Source organism: Manis javanica, chromosome 4 (assembly GCF_040802235.1).
Source record: "Manis javanica isolate MJ-LG chromosome 4, MJ_LKY, whole genome shotgun sequence".
In the NCBI taxonomy this organism is placed as follows: Eukaryota; Metazoa; Chordata; class Mammalia; order Pholidota; family Manidae; genus Manis; species Manis javanica.
In genome coordinates, this window is record NC_133159.1 from 124,174,314 (window position 1) to 124,190,954 (window position 16,641).

General features: G+C 51.2%; 1 protein-coding gene across 18 annotated transcripts in view; it reads left to right on the plus strand.

Annotated features, from left to right (window-relative positions):
- The window catches only part of GAS7 (growth arrest specific 7), a 236,842-nt gene that overhangs the window by 187,901 nt on the left and 32,300 nt on the right, over positions 1-16,641 (plus strand). For all 18 annotated transcript variants that reach the window (XM_017658638.3, XM_073234788.1, XM_037026752.2 and 15 more), the window contains 4 exons: positions 545-598; positions 8,394-8,483; positions 12,355-12,470; positions 14,988-15,062. In XM_017658638.3, coding sequence (XP_017514127.1) covers positions 545-598; positions 8,394-8,483; positions 12,355-12,470; positions 14,988-15,062 — 335 coding nt within the window. The remainder of the gene's footprint in view (positions 1-544; positions 599-8,393; positions 8,484-12,354; positions 12,471-14,987; positions 15,063-16,641) is intronic.

A 16,641-nucleotide genomic window follows, 5' to 3' on the forward strand; every position in this document is an offset into this window, starting at 1 on the left:
CTGAAACACAGCTCTGCTGCGAAATCCCTCATGGCTCTCAGGGTTGGGAGAGCGGCAAGCACAGAGGTGGCCCCCGTGCATTGCACGTATTCAGGGTTTGATGTGTGGGACACGTATCAAAGATGTCATGTTTTGAATCCTCAGTGCCAGGAGGCGGTAGCCGGCACTCTGTCTTAACTCTCTGCTCCCTGGGGGACTCTGCAGGTGCCGGCAGGAGGCAGTGCGTGGAACCATTTACCAGCAGAGGGCAGCTGAGGGGTTAACTCCCCAAATCACAGACGGGGAGCAGAGGAGGCAGACCTGGTTGGAGCAGTTCCCTCAGAGCCTGTTCTGGAGGCTTTCTCTAGTTCATCTGCAGGCTGGGCACTGCTGCCTGCCTTCTCCCAGAATATGGTGACTTAGGAGTTAACAGCAGCTAGAACCGCCCGGACTTGCCCAGCACGAAGCTTTGAACCAATCCCCCCACCTTCAGGGCGCCCAAATGGAAAAAGAAACGTGCAATATGGAGAACAGCTTTGACGATGTTTCTTGCCTCTCTCCGCAGAACCTGGGATCCTCGTCACCAGGCAAAAAGCAGAGCAAGGAAAATACCATAACGGTAAGTGGCTCTCGTGGAATGCTCACAGGTTGGGTGGCAAACTGGGGCGTTTGGCCACGGCTGAGCTGTTGCCATGGCAATGCAGACTGCTGAGTGGTACCCAGCCCGGAATCCAGGAAGTTCCAGAGCTTGGATGTAACGGGAGTTTCCCCCTGCCTCCTACCCCAGTCTGTCTTCTGTTGATTTCACATTTCACTTTTTCTCTCCTGGTGGTGGAGAAGAAGTGTGGCTGGAAGGATGCAGAAGCCATTTTTGCAGGGCAGGCAGGGGTGGGTGAAGGGGGTGGACTGTGCTCCGTGCAAGTGATGTGACATGTAAATTACAGCCACGGCAGGGCTGCTTTTGTGCAGAGTAACTTGTGGAAGATGTCAAAGTTAAAAGCAAGAGAAAGAGCCCTAAGAATAGAGTTCCTGGGAGTTCCTGATAGGAAGCAGGCAGTTTCTGCCTAGAGTGGCCAGACCCGCCTCCCAGGGCTATTCCAGAAGCCCACCAAGCCCCCATGTGGAGGCTGAGGAGAATTCTCCCCAACTCACATCAGCCCTGTGCCTGTGGGTGCTGGACATCCATGGCACCCCCACCCCACCACCACAAGTGGGTGAATGACTTGTCCAGCTGCTCAAATAGCCAAGAACGTGGAGATGTGAGAAGTGCAGTCCTGGGTCTGCACAAGTGCAGCTGAGCTGGGAGTGGGGAGTTGCTCTCTGAGGCTGTCACACACAGTTCTGAGCCATTCTGACCACCCCCACGGAGATGACACTGGGAGTGGGTGTGTTTCCCTGGCTCATGCAGGCTGCAAATCCTGCTTTGGAGGAAAATGGGGGTTAGGCATACAGTGACACCAATAATTGGCTGCCACTTTTGTTTGCTTCTATGATGCACAAGTAGTGTTCCCAGAAGCTCGTTTAATTGTCTCTCACTGTGTGAGGTGTAGGGGTAGGACCAGTGTGGTGGGGTGATTGTGAACTTCAGCTCTGCAGCCAGAGTGTCAGTTACCACACCTACTAGCTGACGCCCTGGGACACGTGCCTGTGCCTCTCTGTATCTCAGCACCCACGTCTATGCAATGGGGAGACGGCGGGTGTCTGTGCCACAGGGAAGTGTGAGAGCTCAGTCCCTATGGGGAAAGCACTTAGACCAGAACCTGGCATGCAGTAAGTGCTCAGTACACTCGTGTTCTCGTCACCCTGCTTACAGATAAGGAAACTGGGGCACAGAGCCATCCCTTTCAAGGTCACACCACTGGGAAGCAGCAGGATCTGAGACCTGGGCTCTTACCACAGGCAGTGCCCCAGGTGGAACTCAGCCCATGGGCAAAGCCCATGTGGCCCTGGGCCGAGGCAGCTTCCTGGTTGCTGGGGCTCATGGGGCTGGGCAGGGCAGGGGAGACTTCCTGAGGCACAGTCCCCATCTTCAGATGGCCACAGAATGCCCCAGAGGGCTGGAGCAAAACAGGAGCTGCTGAAAATTCCTTGACAGGGGAGAAAGTGGGAGGGCCCTGGTGTATTAGAACTGTAGAAGAGAAGGGAAAAGCGGAGCAAGACACCTCCCAGAATTGCCTGAAAGGCCTGTGGGGATGCGGCCCAGCTGCAGTGTAGACATGAGTCCCATGCTGCGCCTAAACTCTGAGCCAGAGCTCCGGTCTTGATCAGAGGGGCTAGGCTTGGCCCCAGGGTCTCCTCATGACACTCCCTGTCCATCCCTGCCTTGCTCCCTTCTCTCCTCCTCCCCGCTGACCTACATCGGTGCTGCTCAGGGACTGGCTTGCCAAGTGTAGTCGGCACTGGAAGCCTCTGGGATACTTGTCTAAAACACAGGGTCTTTGATGGAATCCTAGACCTACAATTGGTCTCTCTGGGGCCCAGCTGGGAAGTTTGCCTTATAACCAACACCCCAGAGGTTTTAAATAAACACCCAAGCCTTGGGGAATTTTTGCTGGGGAAACCGAGGATGGGAGGGACTGGTCGAAGGGTGCAGAGCTGGTGAGGAGCAGAGCCTGGCATTTGAGCTGTGCCCAGGTGGCCCCACGCATCCCCAGGCTGGAGGCAGCTGAAGAGGGATGTGCTACTTTGCCCATAACCCAGCCCCTTCCTCTGGGTTCTGAGCCCCCGGAGCTCAGGGTTTCCCAAGGAGCTGCCGCAGGGCTGCTCAAGGGAAGGGAAGGAAGGACACCCAGAGGGGTGGGGTCCAAGCCAACCTCTCCCTGGCGTGTAGGAGGAGGTGAGCATCTTCACCCTGGCTGATCCCACGGAGTAGAAATTTGCAAGCCTGGCCCTGTCTGGGTCGTGGTGGGGCCGAGGAGCCTGGTATGAGTCAGGGAGGGGTGGACGCATTCAGCGGGGCCAGGGCAGGGCTGCTGTGGAGTGGGCTGCTGGACCAGACGTGACGGGTGCCAGCGACACCTCTCAGCCCTCGGCACAAACGTGATGCATCAGGATCTAAAGGATTCCCAACACCATGCAGCCAAACTCACCTTCTGAAAAGAGGAATTTGGGGGATGCCTGTGGTCTTTGGTCACCGCTTCCTGATGTTGGGGGCCCCAGACCCTGAGTGGGAGCTCGTGGGCTGGAGGTGAGCCCTTGGGGTCATTTCTTTTCTGCCCCCGCAGACCCCAGCTCTTCCCCTTCACCCCCCACTCCGATCAGCCTCCCTCCAGGAGAAAATTCGGGGCCTACTTGGTTGTCAGGCCATCATCTCTTCTGTGCTGCAGTGGCTGTCCAGGTAGATGGGCAAGGAGTTGTGGCCTCTGCCCTCCGGGCTGCCTGTGTGCTGGCCCTGGACTCGGGGTGGGGGGCATTGTGCTCAGGGCCTCTCCACGTCAGGCCCCTTGGGGGGGTCCCACGGTGTTGAGCGGCTCCTATGCCACAGCCGGCTGCTTTAGTGCAGCTGTAGTCCCCTCAGAGACCTCACAGAAGGTTTCTGGGGATAGCCTGTGGCTCGGGCTGCCTCTGCGCAGGATGGTCCTGGCAGAACCGCACTGCACAGTGAGCGCTGTGGGCCTCGGGGTAGGCTTGTTTCTCCATTTATCTGAGGGGTGGAGTAAACTCTTGGTGTGAGAGCAAAGGTGCTGCTGCCCATGGGCGTGGGGTAGCTCCCGGACCTTTGCCCCAACAGTGCACTTGGCTAGGCTCTCCGTCTCCTGCTCTGTCGAGCACCCTTCCTACCTGAGCCCCTGCTGTGGGTGGGAGAGGGATGGCATTTCTACACCTCAGTGCATTGGAAAGGTAGTGTGAGGTAGGTTTAAGAGCCCGACTGCCTAGCTTCAGACCCTGACTCCACCATTATTCACAAGCTGTGTGATCTTGAGTAAGTTGCTGACCTCTCTGTGCCGTAGTTGCCTCGTCTGTAAAATGGGGACAATAATAGCAACCTAAATTACAGGGTTGTTGTGAGGATTAAATGAGGTGATACATATAGAGCATTTAGAACTGGGGCTGGCGTGTTAGGTTTTGGGTCCTCTGTATATGCAGGTGGAGGATGTCGCCAAGGGTCTTGCTGCCCCCAGGAAGCCTTGGGAGGAGGCAAGCTCCGTCCCAGAGCTGGTATTAACTGCCTGGAAAACGTCACCCCAGAGGGGATGGGCATTCACACAGGAAGGTCTCCATGGGGAAAGGCCTCTGGCACCTTCTCTTCCCTCTCTGGGCTTTGGAGCCCTGCTGGATGGAGAATGTGGTCAGCTGGGGGCTGCCTTCCTCTTTCTAGCCTTTCTGATCTGGGGGCACAGGAGGCTTGACTGTGAGGCCTGAGGCCATAGAAGCCCAGGGCAGTGGTAGGAGTGGTGGCCCAGGAAGTGGGAATGTGGCAGTAGACCTCGCTCTGCCATTTTTAGCTGCACCATAGCAGGCAAGGGCCCTGACCCCTTGGTGCCCTGGCTTGCTCATCTGTGCATGAGTTTGCACTGGGTGGTTGCAAATAAACATATGAGCTCTAATTGCTTACTGGACATCAGTCCCCACACACCCCCGCCAGCGCTCACCACCCCCCTCCACTGCATCCGTCTCTCCTGAATCAGGGGTCCCCCACCCCTGATGTGCTTCCTGTCAGTAACTTGGAAACACTACATGGAAACGCTCCTGCCTTCCCAAGCTAGTCCACTCAGACTTTCTCAGTCTCCACACCACTCACTTTTTCAGCCGGCTCCCTCTTTGTCATGGGGCCCTCCTGTGCATTGCTGTATGTTAATGCTCCACCCCGGCCTCTACCCGCCAGGTGCCAGTGGCAACCCCTCCAGCCCCGTTTTGTGACAACCGAAAATGTCTCCACATTGCCAAATGTACCCAGGGGCAGGGATCAGGGAGCAAAATCATCCCTGGTTGACAACCACTGAGTTAACTTCGTGGTGTTCTGGCGTCTGTCTGCAGGGTGCTGTGGTCTGGTTATCCTCTTTGCTATGTTGCTCTGAGTCACCGTCACGGCTCCCAGTCACCGTGGAGCCTGCCCCAATGGCAGGTGGCCGAGGTCAGCATTCTCCTTCCGGGGTGTCATCCCATGCTGCAGCGGGAATACTCACCCCAAGAGCAGCCCAATCATGTCATTCTCTTGCCACAAATTTCCACAGCTCCCACGCCTGCAAGGCCCACTCTGGTCTTGCTCAGTTTTGTCTGCTCCCTGAGTCCCAGCCATGCAGAGCAGCATGTTTCCCAGTGGTGGGGTGCATCCTCAGATGCATCCCCAGGCCCTTTTCCTCCCCCAAACACTCTTCACCTCCCATCAACCCCACCCCTCCTGCTCTGGCCTCCGCAATCCCCCATTAAGACTCCTCCCCTGAGCCCCTGGCCCTGCCTGTAGCCCCAGCCTTGCATGCTCATTCCAGTGGTAGATTCATCCCAAAGTATTACAATTACTTATTTACTCATTTGCCTTCCACATGAGGACAAAAAACCATAGAGGGCAGAAACTCCATCTCTAGCCTCTGGGCATTGCAGCAAGAAGCATTTGCTGAGCACCATTCAGGGGCCTGGGCTGCGCCAGGTGCTAGGAAAAAAGGGTCTTCCTCGTCTCATGGAGCAGACTGTCTTGCAAGGAAGACAGATGCTGAATAAACAATCACAAGGAACATAATCATAAATGTACATGCATGAAGTGCTGGAAAGATCTAGCACAGCACGTGGTACCAAGTAGCCATTCAACAAATGTTTGTGTGGATAGTGGACAAGCAAGTGTTCTACTGAATAGTGTCATGGTCAAGGGCTTGAGCTCTGCTGTAAGCCCAGTCTGGATTCAAATCCTTCACTTCTGTGATCCCTAGTTTCCTCATATGAAATGAAGCCACTGTCACCCAGCTTGTGAGGAGGGATGCAGAGCTCTCGGCAGGGTGCTGGAGAAGGGCTCCCCAGGAATTCCGCGACATTGCAATTCCCTCCCAGGAGGGGGCTGGCAAGGTGCAGTTCTCCAGACGCCCACCAGGGGGCACGGGCTCTGAGGATTTGGGAGATCCCTGGGGGGGAGCTGGGAGTGAGAAATCCCCAAACTAGAGTGGACAAGGGTGGAGACGGGTGCCTCGGGGCACCTGGCCAGTCTGTTCAATGACCAGTGTCCTCATGAAGTGGTCAAAGCAATAAGAGGAACAAGTCCTTATCCTCTCCCACCCACCCCCACACCCAGCTGGCGTCAGTGGTTATTACAGGGCCATGTGTGGGGCCCCTTGCCTTCTAGAACCCTGACAGGCCGCTCCAGAAGACATTTATATCTGTGCCTGAGCACCTTCACCCTGAGTTCCTTTAGCACCCAACTTAATGACATAGTTAATTTATCACTAAAGTTGATTGAAATCTTCATGGACTACATTATTAAGCAAAATAAAGATGGGCTGAAATTTCCATTACTTGTCGAGACAAGAATAACCAGAATGTGACATAAGGACTTTGTGAGACTTTGGAATCCAACCCTCATTTCCATAGTTGCTGCAAGTAAGACCACATGGCAGCCGGTTGCTGAAGCCTGGGGAGGAGATGCACCTCCGGACACACCTTGGGGTATCAGCCTAGATAGAAGGTTTGGGGAGATGATTGCCTGATGCTGGGCACTGAGAGGCTGACCTTCCCTGCCTAGCAGGCTCCTGCAGACCAGAGACACTTTGGAGAGTGGTGCAGCATTGGGAGAAAAACCCTCCCCAACCCCAGGGTCCCTCAGGCTTCTGCCCTGAATTTGGCAGAATACAGTGCCCCCATCTCCAGAGCTCTCTGGGTCATTCCTGCTCCAGTCCTCACTGTGCCACACTTCCCTCCAGAGTGGGGTTCATCGGCCTGACTTCAGCCAGATGTCAGGATCCAGGGGGAGTGGCCTCCTTCCCTTCCCTGCTGGCCTCCCCAGACTGCAATCGAAGCCTGTGCCCCTGGCAGCCTGGGGTCTAGATTACTTCCAGTTGCCCTCAAACCCTCAAGCCAGAGGTCATGGCCAGGGACCTATGGCCTGACTCAGCCGGCAGACGGCTTGGCTTGGCTTACATGGGGTAGCTGTTGACCTTGTTTTTATTATTAACCTTGAGTTATTTGCCAACATTTAAACACTGAGACACCTCATTAATCTTATTTTCAGCTTTTGATTCATCTCATAACCTGACAACTTTGGACTCATTTGGGCTTGACAATACTTGGTGGGAGCTGAGAGGTCTTTGCCTCCTAAACAGACCTCCACCCACCCTCCCCCTCCCCAAAGCAGAGGCCAGTCACCCCCCAACCTCAGCTGCGGTTTCTATGACATTCAGCATCTGCTTGTTTGCGTGGCTTCCAACGTTGGAGTTTGTGGCCTCTGTTCAAACCCTTGGGGGTGTTCACTGTTCTTGCCTTGAACGTCTGACAGGTCCCACTTTAGCAGATGCTGGGCTGTGAGGAGGGGTTAAGGACTGACAGGGCTCAGGCCTTGCTCCCCGATACTCTGCGGCACCCACAAAGAGCACAAATCAATCAGCTGCACAGGAGCAGATCCTGGGCTGGAAGCAACATCAGCAGAAACAGTGGTAAAACCATTTCCAAGGAGCTGGAAAGCTGGGGGCATCATGAACATGCTTGGGCAGAAAAATCTGAGACGCATTCCAGGAATTTCTACACTGCACTCTCCAGCCCTAAGCATGCACCTTGAGGGATCATTTTAAACTCTTTGTTCACAGAGTACATATGAGATAAACTCACAAGGTAACTTCTCAGCCCCTGATCTGCAGTCACAGAATTCCCTTTCTTGGATGCAATATTGCCAGCTTCCAGAAGTATTCTATGCATAACCAAATGTACATATATTGTCTCCTCTTTTTTTTATTAAACACAAATGGTAGCATACTATAAAGACTGGTTTATTATTTCTCCTCCCATAGCATCCCTGGCTCACTTCCCTTAGCAGAACATAAGAACTTCCTTACATCTTCCACCGCGGATACAAGGTCCACATGCTTGTCTCATACTTTAACGTTTTGCCTGCTGTGAACTACAGAGTTGTGTTCCAGTCTTGCTGCTGCCAGCAGTGCCTGGTGAAAAACCAGGTACATGTGTCACTGCACATATCTGCAGGATAGATTCATCGAAGTATAGTCATGAAGTGAAAGGCTCTGGCCATTTGCAGTTTTGATAGATTGTTACACTGCTTTTCAGAGAGTTTGTACCACTTCCAGCCCCTGTGGGGTGGGTGTGAGCATGCCTTGCTGCTCATTTGAAATGCCGGCCACAGGAGCATCCTAAAATCCGAGTGTGTGTTCATTAAGCTCGTCCTACAAGGAGACCTCTTCGGTGCTGTGTCCTGGGAATAGAGCCTTCCTAGCTTCTCCCAACCCTCCAGACAAGTCATTTTCTTGTTCTGTGCCCTACAGATAAACTGCGTGACGTTCCCTCACCCAGACACGATGCCGGAACAGCAGCTGCTGAAACCTACCGAGTGGAGCTATTGTGACTATTTTTGGGTAAGTGGTGCCTCAGTTTCCCCCCCTACTGTGGCGCTGAGAACCAGAAGTGGACATCCAGAAGGGATATGAAGGGTCTTGAGCTCAAAGCAGAGGGGTCTCTCCTGTTGACACCTAGGGCTGGTGGTAGAATTAAGCAGCCGAGGCTGAAGCTTGAGACCCTCTTGGAGTCAGATCATTCCATAAATCTCAGAATCAACAGGTTTTCATTCATGGTATGTGGAAACCTCAGCTGGGATGCAGGTAAGTTGAAGGGGCACTTCCTTTGCTGCTCAGTAAAGGCAAGAGACTAGAACCAACTTCAGTCCTGTGCTGCAGACCTGCTATGCCACTCTTGTGACTGGTGTCCAGGTGACCATGCATAAGTGCTTTGCCTCCTGGGTCTCTCTGTTTCCATCAAAGTCAGGAGGAGGGCAGGTCCAAGTCCCTTTGGGAGCTCCAGCTAAGAGTTCAGTGGTTCCAGAACTTCTGGATATTGTTTAATGCATAAAGAGTTACTGCTTTACAAGTTACAAAATAAAGTCTGAAGGTGGATGGTGCTGATGGTTGCACAACAGTGTGAATGGACTTAATGCCACTAACTGTGCACATAACAGTGATTAAGATGGTAAATTCTATATTAATGTATTTTTCCAAAATTAAATGAATATCTTTCGACAAATGTACAATCTCAGAAACTCTGGGACTAGTCCTGGGTATTTGCCTTTTAAAGTCAGCAGTGACTTTCAAAGTCAGATGGCCTTATCTGTAAACAGGTAATGGTGATGGTTGTACAACCTTGTGAATATATTGAACACCACTGAATTATACTTCAATAGAAAAGAAAAGACTTTTGCAAAGACCCTGAGGAACAATAACAATAATCAAAATAAAAGCTTCTTTTTCACCACTGTACAGAATGAGTTATCTCCCCTTTTTTAGGTTTTCTAACCAGGCACTAGACAAAAATGCTTTTTTTGCCACCAAATCATATGTGCTTTAGAAGATATCCAGTGATTCTTATAGCCCCCTGGTAGGGGCAGTTTCCTATGGGCCCAGCTGTGTTTCTTCTAGATCTTCTGAGATCTGTCCAGAGGCAGCAGACATTATAAAAAGGGATCTTTGGCATCAGACAGCCCTGGGGGTTGAGCCCAGTGGTGAGGGTGATCAGGGGGCACAAGTAGGAGGGTTCAGAGGCCCTGTACACATGTTGGGTTTTGTTCTGTTTGCAGTGGGAAGATGTTGGAGGGTTTAAGCATGATCTAATCTGATTTATTTGCACCATGAGAGAGGACTGTGAGTGTGCAGGGGTGGAAGTTAGCAGGAGACCAAGAAGGATGGTGGCAGCCAGGGAGATGGAGAGAAATAGCTGGGTTTGGAGACCTCATCCCTAAGGAAGGGTGCAGGAAATGGACTCTTAAGGGAGACCAGCTGGAGCGGTGAGTGGGCACCCTGTGAGCCAGAGGCTGGTGTGTGGAGACCCCTGTGGGTATCAAGGGGCTGGAAGGGTGGGAAGGGCATGTGAACTTGCCGCTGGTCAGTAGCATCCAAGAGATGGACGTGTATAAGTTTTCATCTTAACTCAAGCTCTCCTGGGACTCTGATACTTACTTACTCAAGGGTGTTATCTCCCTGACCGTTGTGGCCTTTCCCTCTAATAGAAATTTCTCTGCTGACATAACCATTAAAGCCCATTTCTTTGGGCTGATTTTCCCAGGTGTGGACAGATTGCTGAGCATATCCATCCTTTTGGGAGGCAGATTAGGGCTCAGTATTTTGTATAATTTTTCTTCTGCTTTTTTTAGCAAGTTATATTAATTGTACACTGAAATGTACAAATGCACAAACCTTTAAATTGGCCAGCACAGCCCCACTATGACACGGTGCACCTAGTGTAGTGGCGGTCTGCTTGTCACCAGAGGTATTACGGTGTGTCTCAGGGCAGCTGAGGAAGGGATCCCAGATTGGGAGGGAGTGGAGAGGTGGCCATAAAACCTTACATCTACGTGTTAGTCAGTAGTGTTCTTTCCAAGTATCACCAACCCCTTTCCATTACCCTCTCTTAAAATTTTTTTGCTCTGGAAGGGATCTTAAGAGTTGCAACCCACTCCCATTTCAAGGGTTGGGGGTGGAGGGACAAAGCCTAGGATTAGAAAGACCTGACTACCTCACCCCATGGCTGAGCTGAGACAAGAGCCTGGGGTCTTTCCAGATCCTGGGGGCAGGCTTCTCACTGATGCACATCTTTGTGATTTCAAAGGATGTATTTTTAGCTCCTTCCATTAAGTATCAAAGCATTTGACTCTGGATTCCTGGTGGGGGAAGGCTGTGCTAGCAGGGTCCAGGCAGCAGACGTGGCAGGGAGAGAGCAGGAAGGAGCTATTTAGGTGTCCTTGGGGAAGTATAGGCAAAACAAAAAACACATTTGTGGATATTTGCCCAAAGAAAACAAAAACACTAGCTTGAAAAGATACATGCACCCCTATATTTATTGCATCATTACATCCAATAGCCAAGCAACCTACATGTCCATTAATAGGTGAGTGAATAAGGAAGGTGTGGTATACTGTTCAATGGAATATTACTCAGCCATAAAAAATAAAGGAAATCTTGCCATTGGTGACAACTTGGATGGACCTAGAGGGTATAATGCTAAGTGAAATAAACCAGGCAGAGAAAGGCAAATACCATATGATTTCACTTATATGTGGAATCTAACAAAATAAATGAGCGAAGAATAGCCCAGAAACAGACTCATGAATACAGAAAACTGGTGGTTGCCAGAGATGGGGGGGAAGTGGGGTGCAAAATAGGTGAAGGAGATTAAGAAGTACAAACTTCCATGAAAGGTACAACACGGGGACTATAGTCAGTAATATTTTAAGAACTTGGCATGGTGACAGATGGTAACTGTTTGTGGTGAGAATTTTGTAATATATATAATTGTACAATCACTATGTTGTATGCCTGGATCTATTATAATATGTCAACTATTCTTCAATTAAAAAATAAAGTAAAATTTAAATTAAAAAATGCATTTCATTTTGAAAATTTAAGGGTATCTGCTTGCAAAATAAATTTGGTACTACGTTTCCCCTTTCATTGACTTGGCCATCTTCCTGAATTCATGACTTATTTAAAACTAATATTAGATACCATTTATTGAGTACTTAGCTATATGCTGAGGGCTATGCTACATCCATTTCCATATGTCATTGATCCCGAAATGGTCATAACGAGGTGGGTGGTTATTTCCCCAGTATCACAGCTGAAGCAGCTCAGGCTTGGAGTGAGTGCAGAACCTGCCTGAGGCCCCCCAGCTGGGATGTCAGTGCAACAGCCTGCCTTTCCACTCTGGCTGCTCTTCAATCCAGTTTCACCCTGGAAGCCAATGTGATCTTTTGTAAATGTGCACTGCAGGATGGCACTGTCAAGCCAAGTGTGAGAGGCCGACGGGAGAAGGGATGGCTTGGGGTTAGGGGTACCTGCCCCCAAGGTCACGGACTGTCCCAGCTTAGTGTCAGAACACCAAAACACCCCGGAGGGTCTGACTAACTTCAGCAGCCATCTGCTTGGGTGTAACAGGCCACTGGGTGTCAGAGCCGGTGCTGCTGGCCACCTGCCCTTCTTCCTCTTCTGTCCCACCTTCGGAGAATTGAGGGCCATGGAGCTGGGGTGGCAGCAGCTGTAAGGGCTTATGCATCAGAAAGCTCATGGGAGCAGGGGCATCAGGAGAGACACCAGCTGGGCAGCCCAGACTGCTGGAACGTTCCTGCCTCGTGGGCTGAGGGGGGTGTTCCCAGGCATCCCAGTCCCTTCTAGGGCTGTCTACCCTATGCTCTGTTCCCCGTGGCTCCAGACCTAAACTCCTGTGCTTGTGTTTCCTTTCTAGGCTGATAAGAAAGACCCCCAAGGCAATGGGACCGTAGCTGGGTTTGAACTGCTCCTTCAGAAGCAACTTAAAGGCAAACAAATGCAGAAGGAAATGTCAGAATTCATCCGGGAAAGGTGAGACCCTGCTCCTCCTGACTCCCAGGACTGGTGAAGGCTCCCACCTTGGCCCCATGGCCCGAGCAAAGGGAGCAGCAGGAATGAGCTTTGCATGCCCAGTACTGGGCCTGATTAGCACCTCGGGGAGCATAAGACCAGAGTCTCAGACTTGTGGTTCTTGGGACAAATCTGACCAGCAGATATATTGTTTTGGCCTGTGTAATGTTTTAAAATATTTGAACCAACATTTTTTTTTTATTTGGTAGATTTTATATCTCTAAGATATCTAGCATCTCTTAAGAAAGCAGAAAGTCTGGCAAGAGTGACTCTGCTTCTCTTTAGCACAATTGGCCAGATCTGAGTACAGCTGTCCCTAAGAGGGAGCCTGTGTCTCCAGTTTGCCACAGTCTCCACCACTCTCTATTGTTCCCCACACAGGCTGCTGGGCTCCTTTACTTACCTGAAATACTCTCCCTTGTCATAATAGAAAAAGAAAATGTTACCTTTCAGTTGATCTTTGAACTAAAACTGCCTCCTAGGCCTGGGCATGCAGAAACCCCCTACCCTCCCATCCCCACCTTCAGGGAGCTCAGTCTAAGGGGAAAGTCAGGTAAGGCCATTAGGATAAGTGTAGGAATTAAAATTGTAATTTGTCTGACAAATGGTTTGCTTGAACAGAGATGAGGAAGCAATAAATTCAACCTGATGGAAATAGGAAAAGCTTCAAAGAAGTTTGTTTTCTGTCTCCCCCTCTGAACAGGGTCTCTCCAAGTTCTGAGACCCTGTTAAACACACACTCAGATACCCACACACCTGCACACATACACCTGCACACACATACACACACCACACACACACATACACACAACTTACTGTCTGGAGTCCCTAGAAACTGCTGGAATGAAATATTAAAGGGTAATATTTTTAAAATAACTTCTTAAATTATAACAACAATAATCCAGTATAATTCCTGGGCATTTTAAAGTACCTCTTTTCCTTAGGAGGCCTATTTTCTATTTTTATAATCAAATTGTTTTATGACCCATTAAACTGTTAGGATTGAGAGATTGCCTAGCTCAGGGGCAAGAAAACAATAGTATAAAACAGGTGAATAGGAAAATGGCCGGAAAGCCAAAATTTGAACACACGTAGGGTTTATACATTCATAAAAATGTCGTGTTGGGAAAGAAATGGAAATCCACCATTTGAGAGCACTCTGGTCTTCCTTGATGAATGCAGACCCTGCAACTTTCTCGGGATCGCGTGGGGTAGGCCTTTCAGACCTGGTGGGAGAGAGCAGAGGAGGGGAGGGCACGTGCTGGGAGGGGCAGACGGCCGGTGCTTTGCAGCAGATGGAGGCCATGCTGGCCTGGGTCGGATGCCACGCTCAGGGAGCAGGTAGGCCTCAGGCCTGGTGCCTGTAGTCGTCACTGAGGAACTTTTGCAGGTTTGGAGCTAGGAGTGCGATGGGTTAGATCTGCTGCTGAGGGATGTGTGGGCCACCTGCTGCAGGCTGTCTGTGTCCTCTCCAGGATGGCAGGGCTAAAGGCAGAAAGGAAGATGAGATAGGAGATAGACCTGGAGGACTAGAGATGGCAGAGGCAGCGGCAAGAGAAGGAACAAGATGCTGGGTCTCTCACTGCCAAATTGTGAAGCAGCTGTGCAGCCATGGACTTGGTCGGGCTGCCCTTTGCACATCACTGCACCTGTTGGGTGTCAGTTTCTGAGCAGCCAAGATGCAAATGCTGCAGCCCAGCAGTGTCTCTGGGGCCTTTCCTTTTGCCGAGTGGTGGACCGGGGCCCTGCGGGGCTCCGGCCCTTGTAAGCACAGCCCCTCCTTCTCCCACGTGGCCCAGAGGACTGCTCAGGCAGTGAGCAGTACCCATTTAACGCGATGTGCCAGATAACACAGATCAGTCCCCAGAGAGCTGCCTTGAAAGTGTGTCAAGGGCCTGCCTGCTGGGAATGAAATCCAAGGCAACTTCCCTCTCTGGGGAAGTGGAATCAGCACGGCTCTGGGCATTGCCTGGTTTCCATGGAATCCTTGTGCCACGCAGGCTTGCTGGTTAGGGGGCTGGGAGACTGTAGGGAGAGGCTCTATTCCTGCTTTCAAGGGGCCCATGCCACCTTGGAGGGTCAAAACCCAGAGCTCTGGAGCTTGGAGGGGGAGAGGTGGACAGCACTGGGCATCCCTGTGGCCATCACAGGTCACATCCATTCATCTAAGGGTATCCCATGTGTCCAGTCCCATGGTAGGAGCTGTGCCAGATGGCACTTCATCTTCACAGCCTCGAGGGGTCGGGGCTGGAGGTGGTAGTAACCCATTTGGCAGATAAGGAGATGGAGGTTCAGACAATTTTGTTCACTCATTCTTTCCACACATATTTACAAAGCACCTACTGTGTGTTGGGAGGACAGACGAGAGGCACATACTCTCAGAGCCTATGGGCTAGTGGTTCCCTTACTTGCTTAAGAGGCGGCAGGGCTGCAGGTCTGGCTCTGGACAGCTGACCTGTGGATTTTCTCCCTTTTCAGGATAAAGATTGAAGAAGAATATGCGAAGAACTTAGCTAAGCTCTCTCAGAACTCATTGGCTGCCCAGGAGGAGGGGTGAGTGGAGAGGCTGCTGTTGGGAGTGGGGAGGAGGGACACTCAGGAAGGACACTTCTTGAGGACAAAGAGCAGGTCTCTGGTGTCTCTTCTTACAAGGACATGAATCCTTTTGGATGAGGACCCCACCCCTCTGACCTCATTTAACCTTAATTACTTCCTAAGAGGCCCCATCTCCAAGGTCCCTTTTCTCTGGTCACTGATCAGTCAGATGGGGAAGGCACTGTTTGCCTGGCTCAGGGGTGGCACTTCCACAGTCTTCTCTTTAGTGACCACAGGCCTCCCACTAGATGCTGGAGAAAGTCAGGACTTCCTTTGTCTGGGCCCCGGGTAGCTGGGCACCAGCTCCCAGATGCCCACCCCCAGCTCCTCTTTGTCCGAGGGCAGGCTGGTGGGAAGCTGGGTGTGAGCAGATTCCGCACCTGGCCCTTGTCTAGAATTCTCTCCTGCAGGTCTGAGGCCCAGGTTCTCCTCCCCCTCCAGCTATGACAGTCTAGCCCTCCTTGGGTGGGACCTGGGCTGAGGGAGGCTCAGTGGCCCCTCTCTGCCACAGGAGGGTCTCAGTGGGAGGAAAACTATATAGCTTTCTCTGCTCGTCTGTTAACAGAGTTTCAGCCAGCCACTCCGAGTGCAAAATGATGTTCTCTGGACAGCTGTGTGTCAGTGCCCCCAGACAACTAGACATAGAGTTCCCGTGTGACCCAGTAATTCCACTCCTAGGTTTATACTCCCCAAAATTGAAAGCAGATACCAAACAAATACATGTACATGCGTGTTCATAGCAGCATGATTCACGGTAGCCATAAAGTGGGAAAAGCAGCTAGCTATTGGATAAATAAATCGCGGTATGTCTTTGTTGGACGTAGGGATATACATGATAGAATATTATTCAGCCATTAAAAGGAATGCTACTATGTGGGTGAATCCCCGAAAACATACTACATGAAAGAAACCAGACACCCATTGATAAGAAACATCCAGAATAGGCAAATCCATAGAGACAGAATGAAGATGGGTGGTTGCCAGGGGCTGGGGAAAAAGGGGAAGGGGAATAACTGCTAATGGGTATGGCATTTCCTTTTGGGGTGTGCATTCATCTGCTTGGGCTGCTGAAACAGAATCCCATAGACCAGGGGGCTTAAACATTTAAGTTCTCAGTTCTGGGGCTGGGAGTCCGAGATCAAGGTGCCAGCAGGGTTGGTGTCTTTGAGAGCGCTCCTCTCACACTGCAGGTGGCCTGTCCTTCGTGAGGACAAAGAGCAGGTCTCCGGTGTCTCTTCTTACAAGGGCATGAATCCTTTTGGATGAGGACCCCACCCCTCTGACCTCATTTAACCTTAATTACTTCCTAAGAGGCCCCACCTCCAGATAACAGCCACACTGGGACACTGGGGGTTGGGGCTTCAACATAGGAACTTGGGTGGGGAGGGGGTGCACAAGCATTCAGTCTATAATAGGGTGACTAAAATGTTTTGGAACCAGATAAAGGTGGTGGCTACACAGCATGGTAAATGTACTAAATGTCACTGGATGGTTCTCTTTAATGGTTAATTTATATTATGTGGATTTCACCCCAATA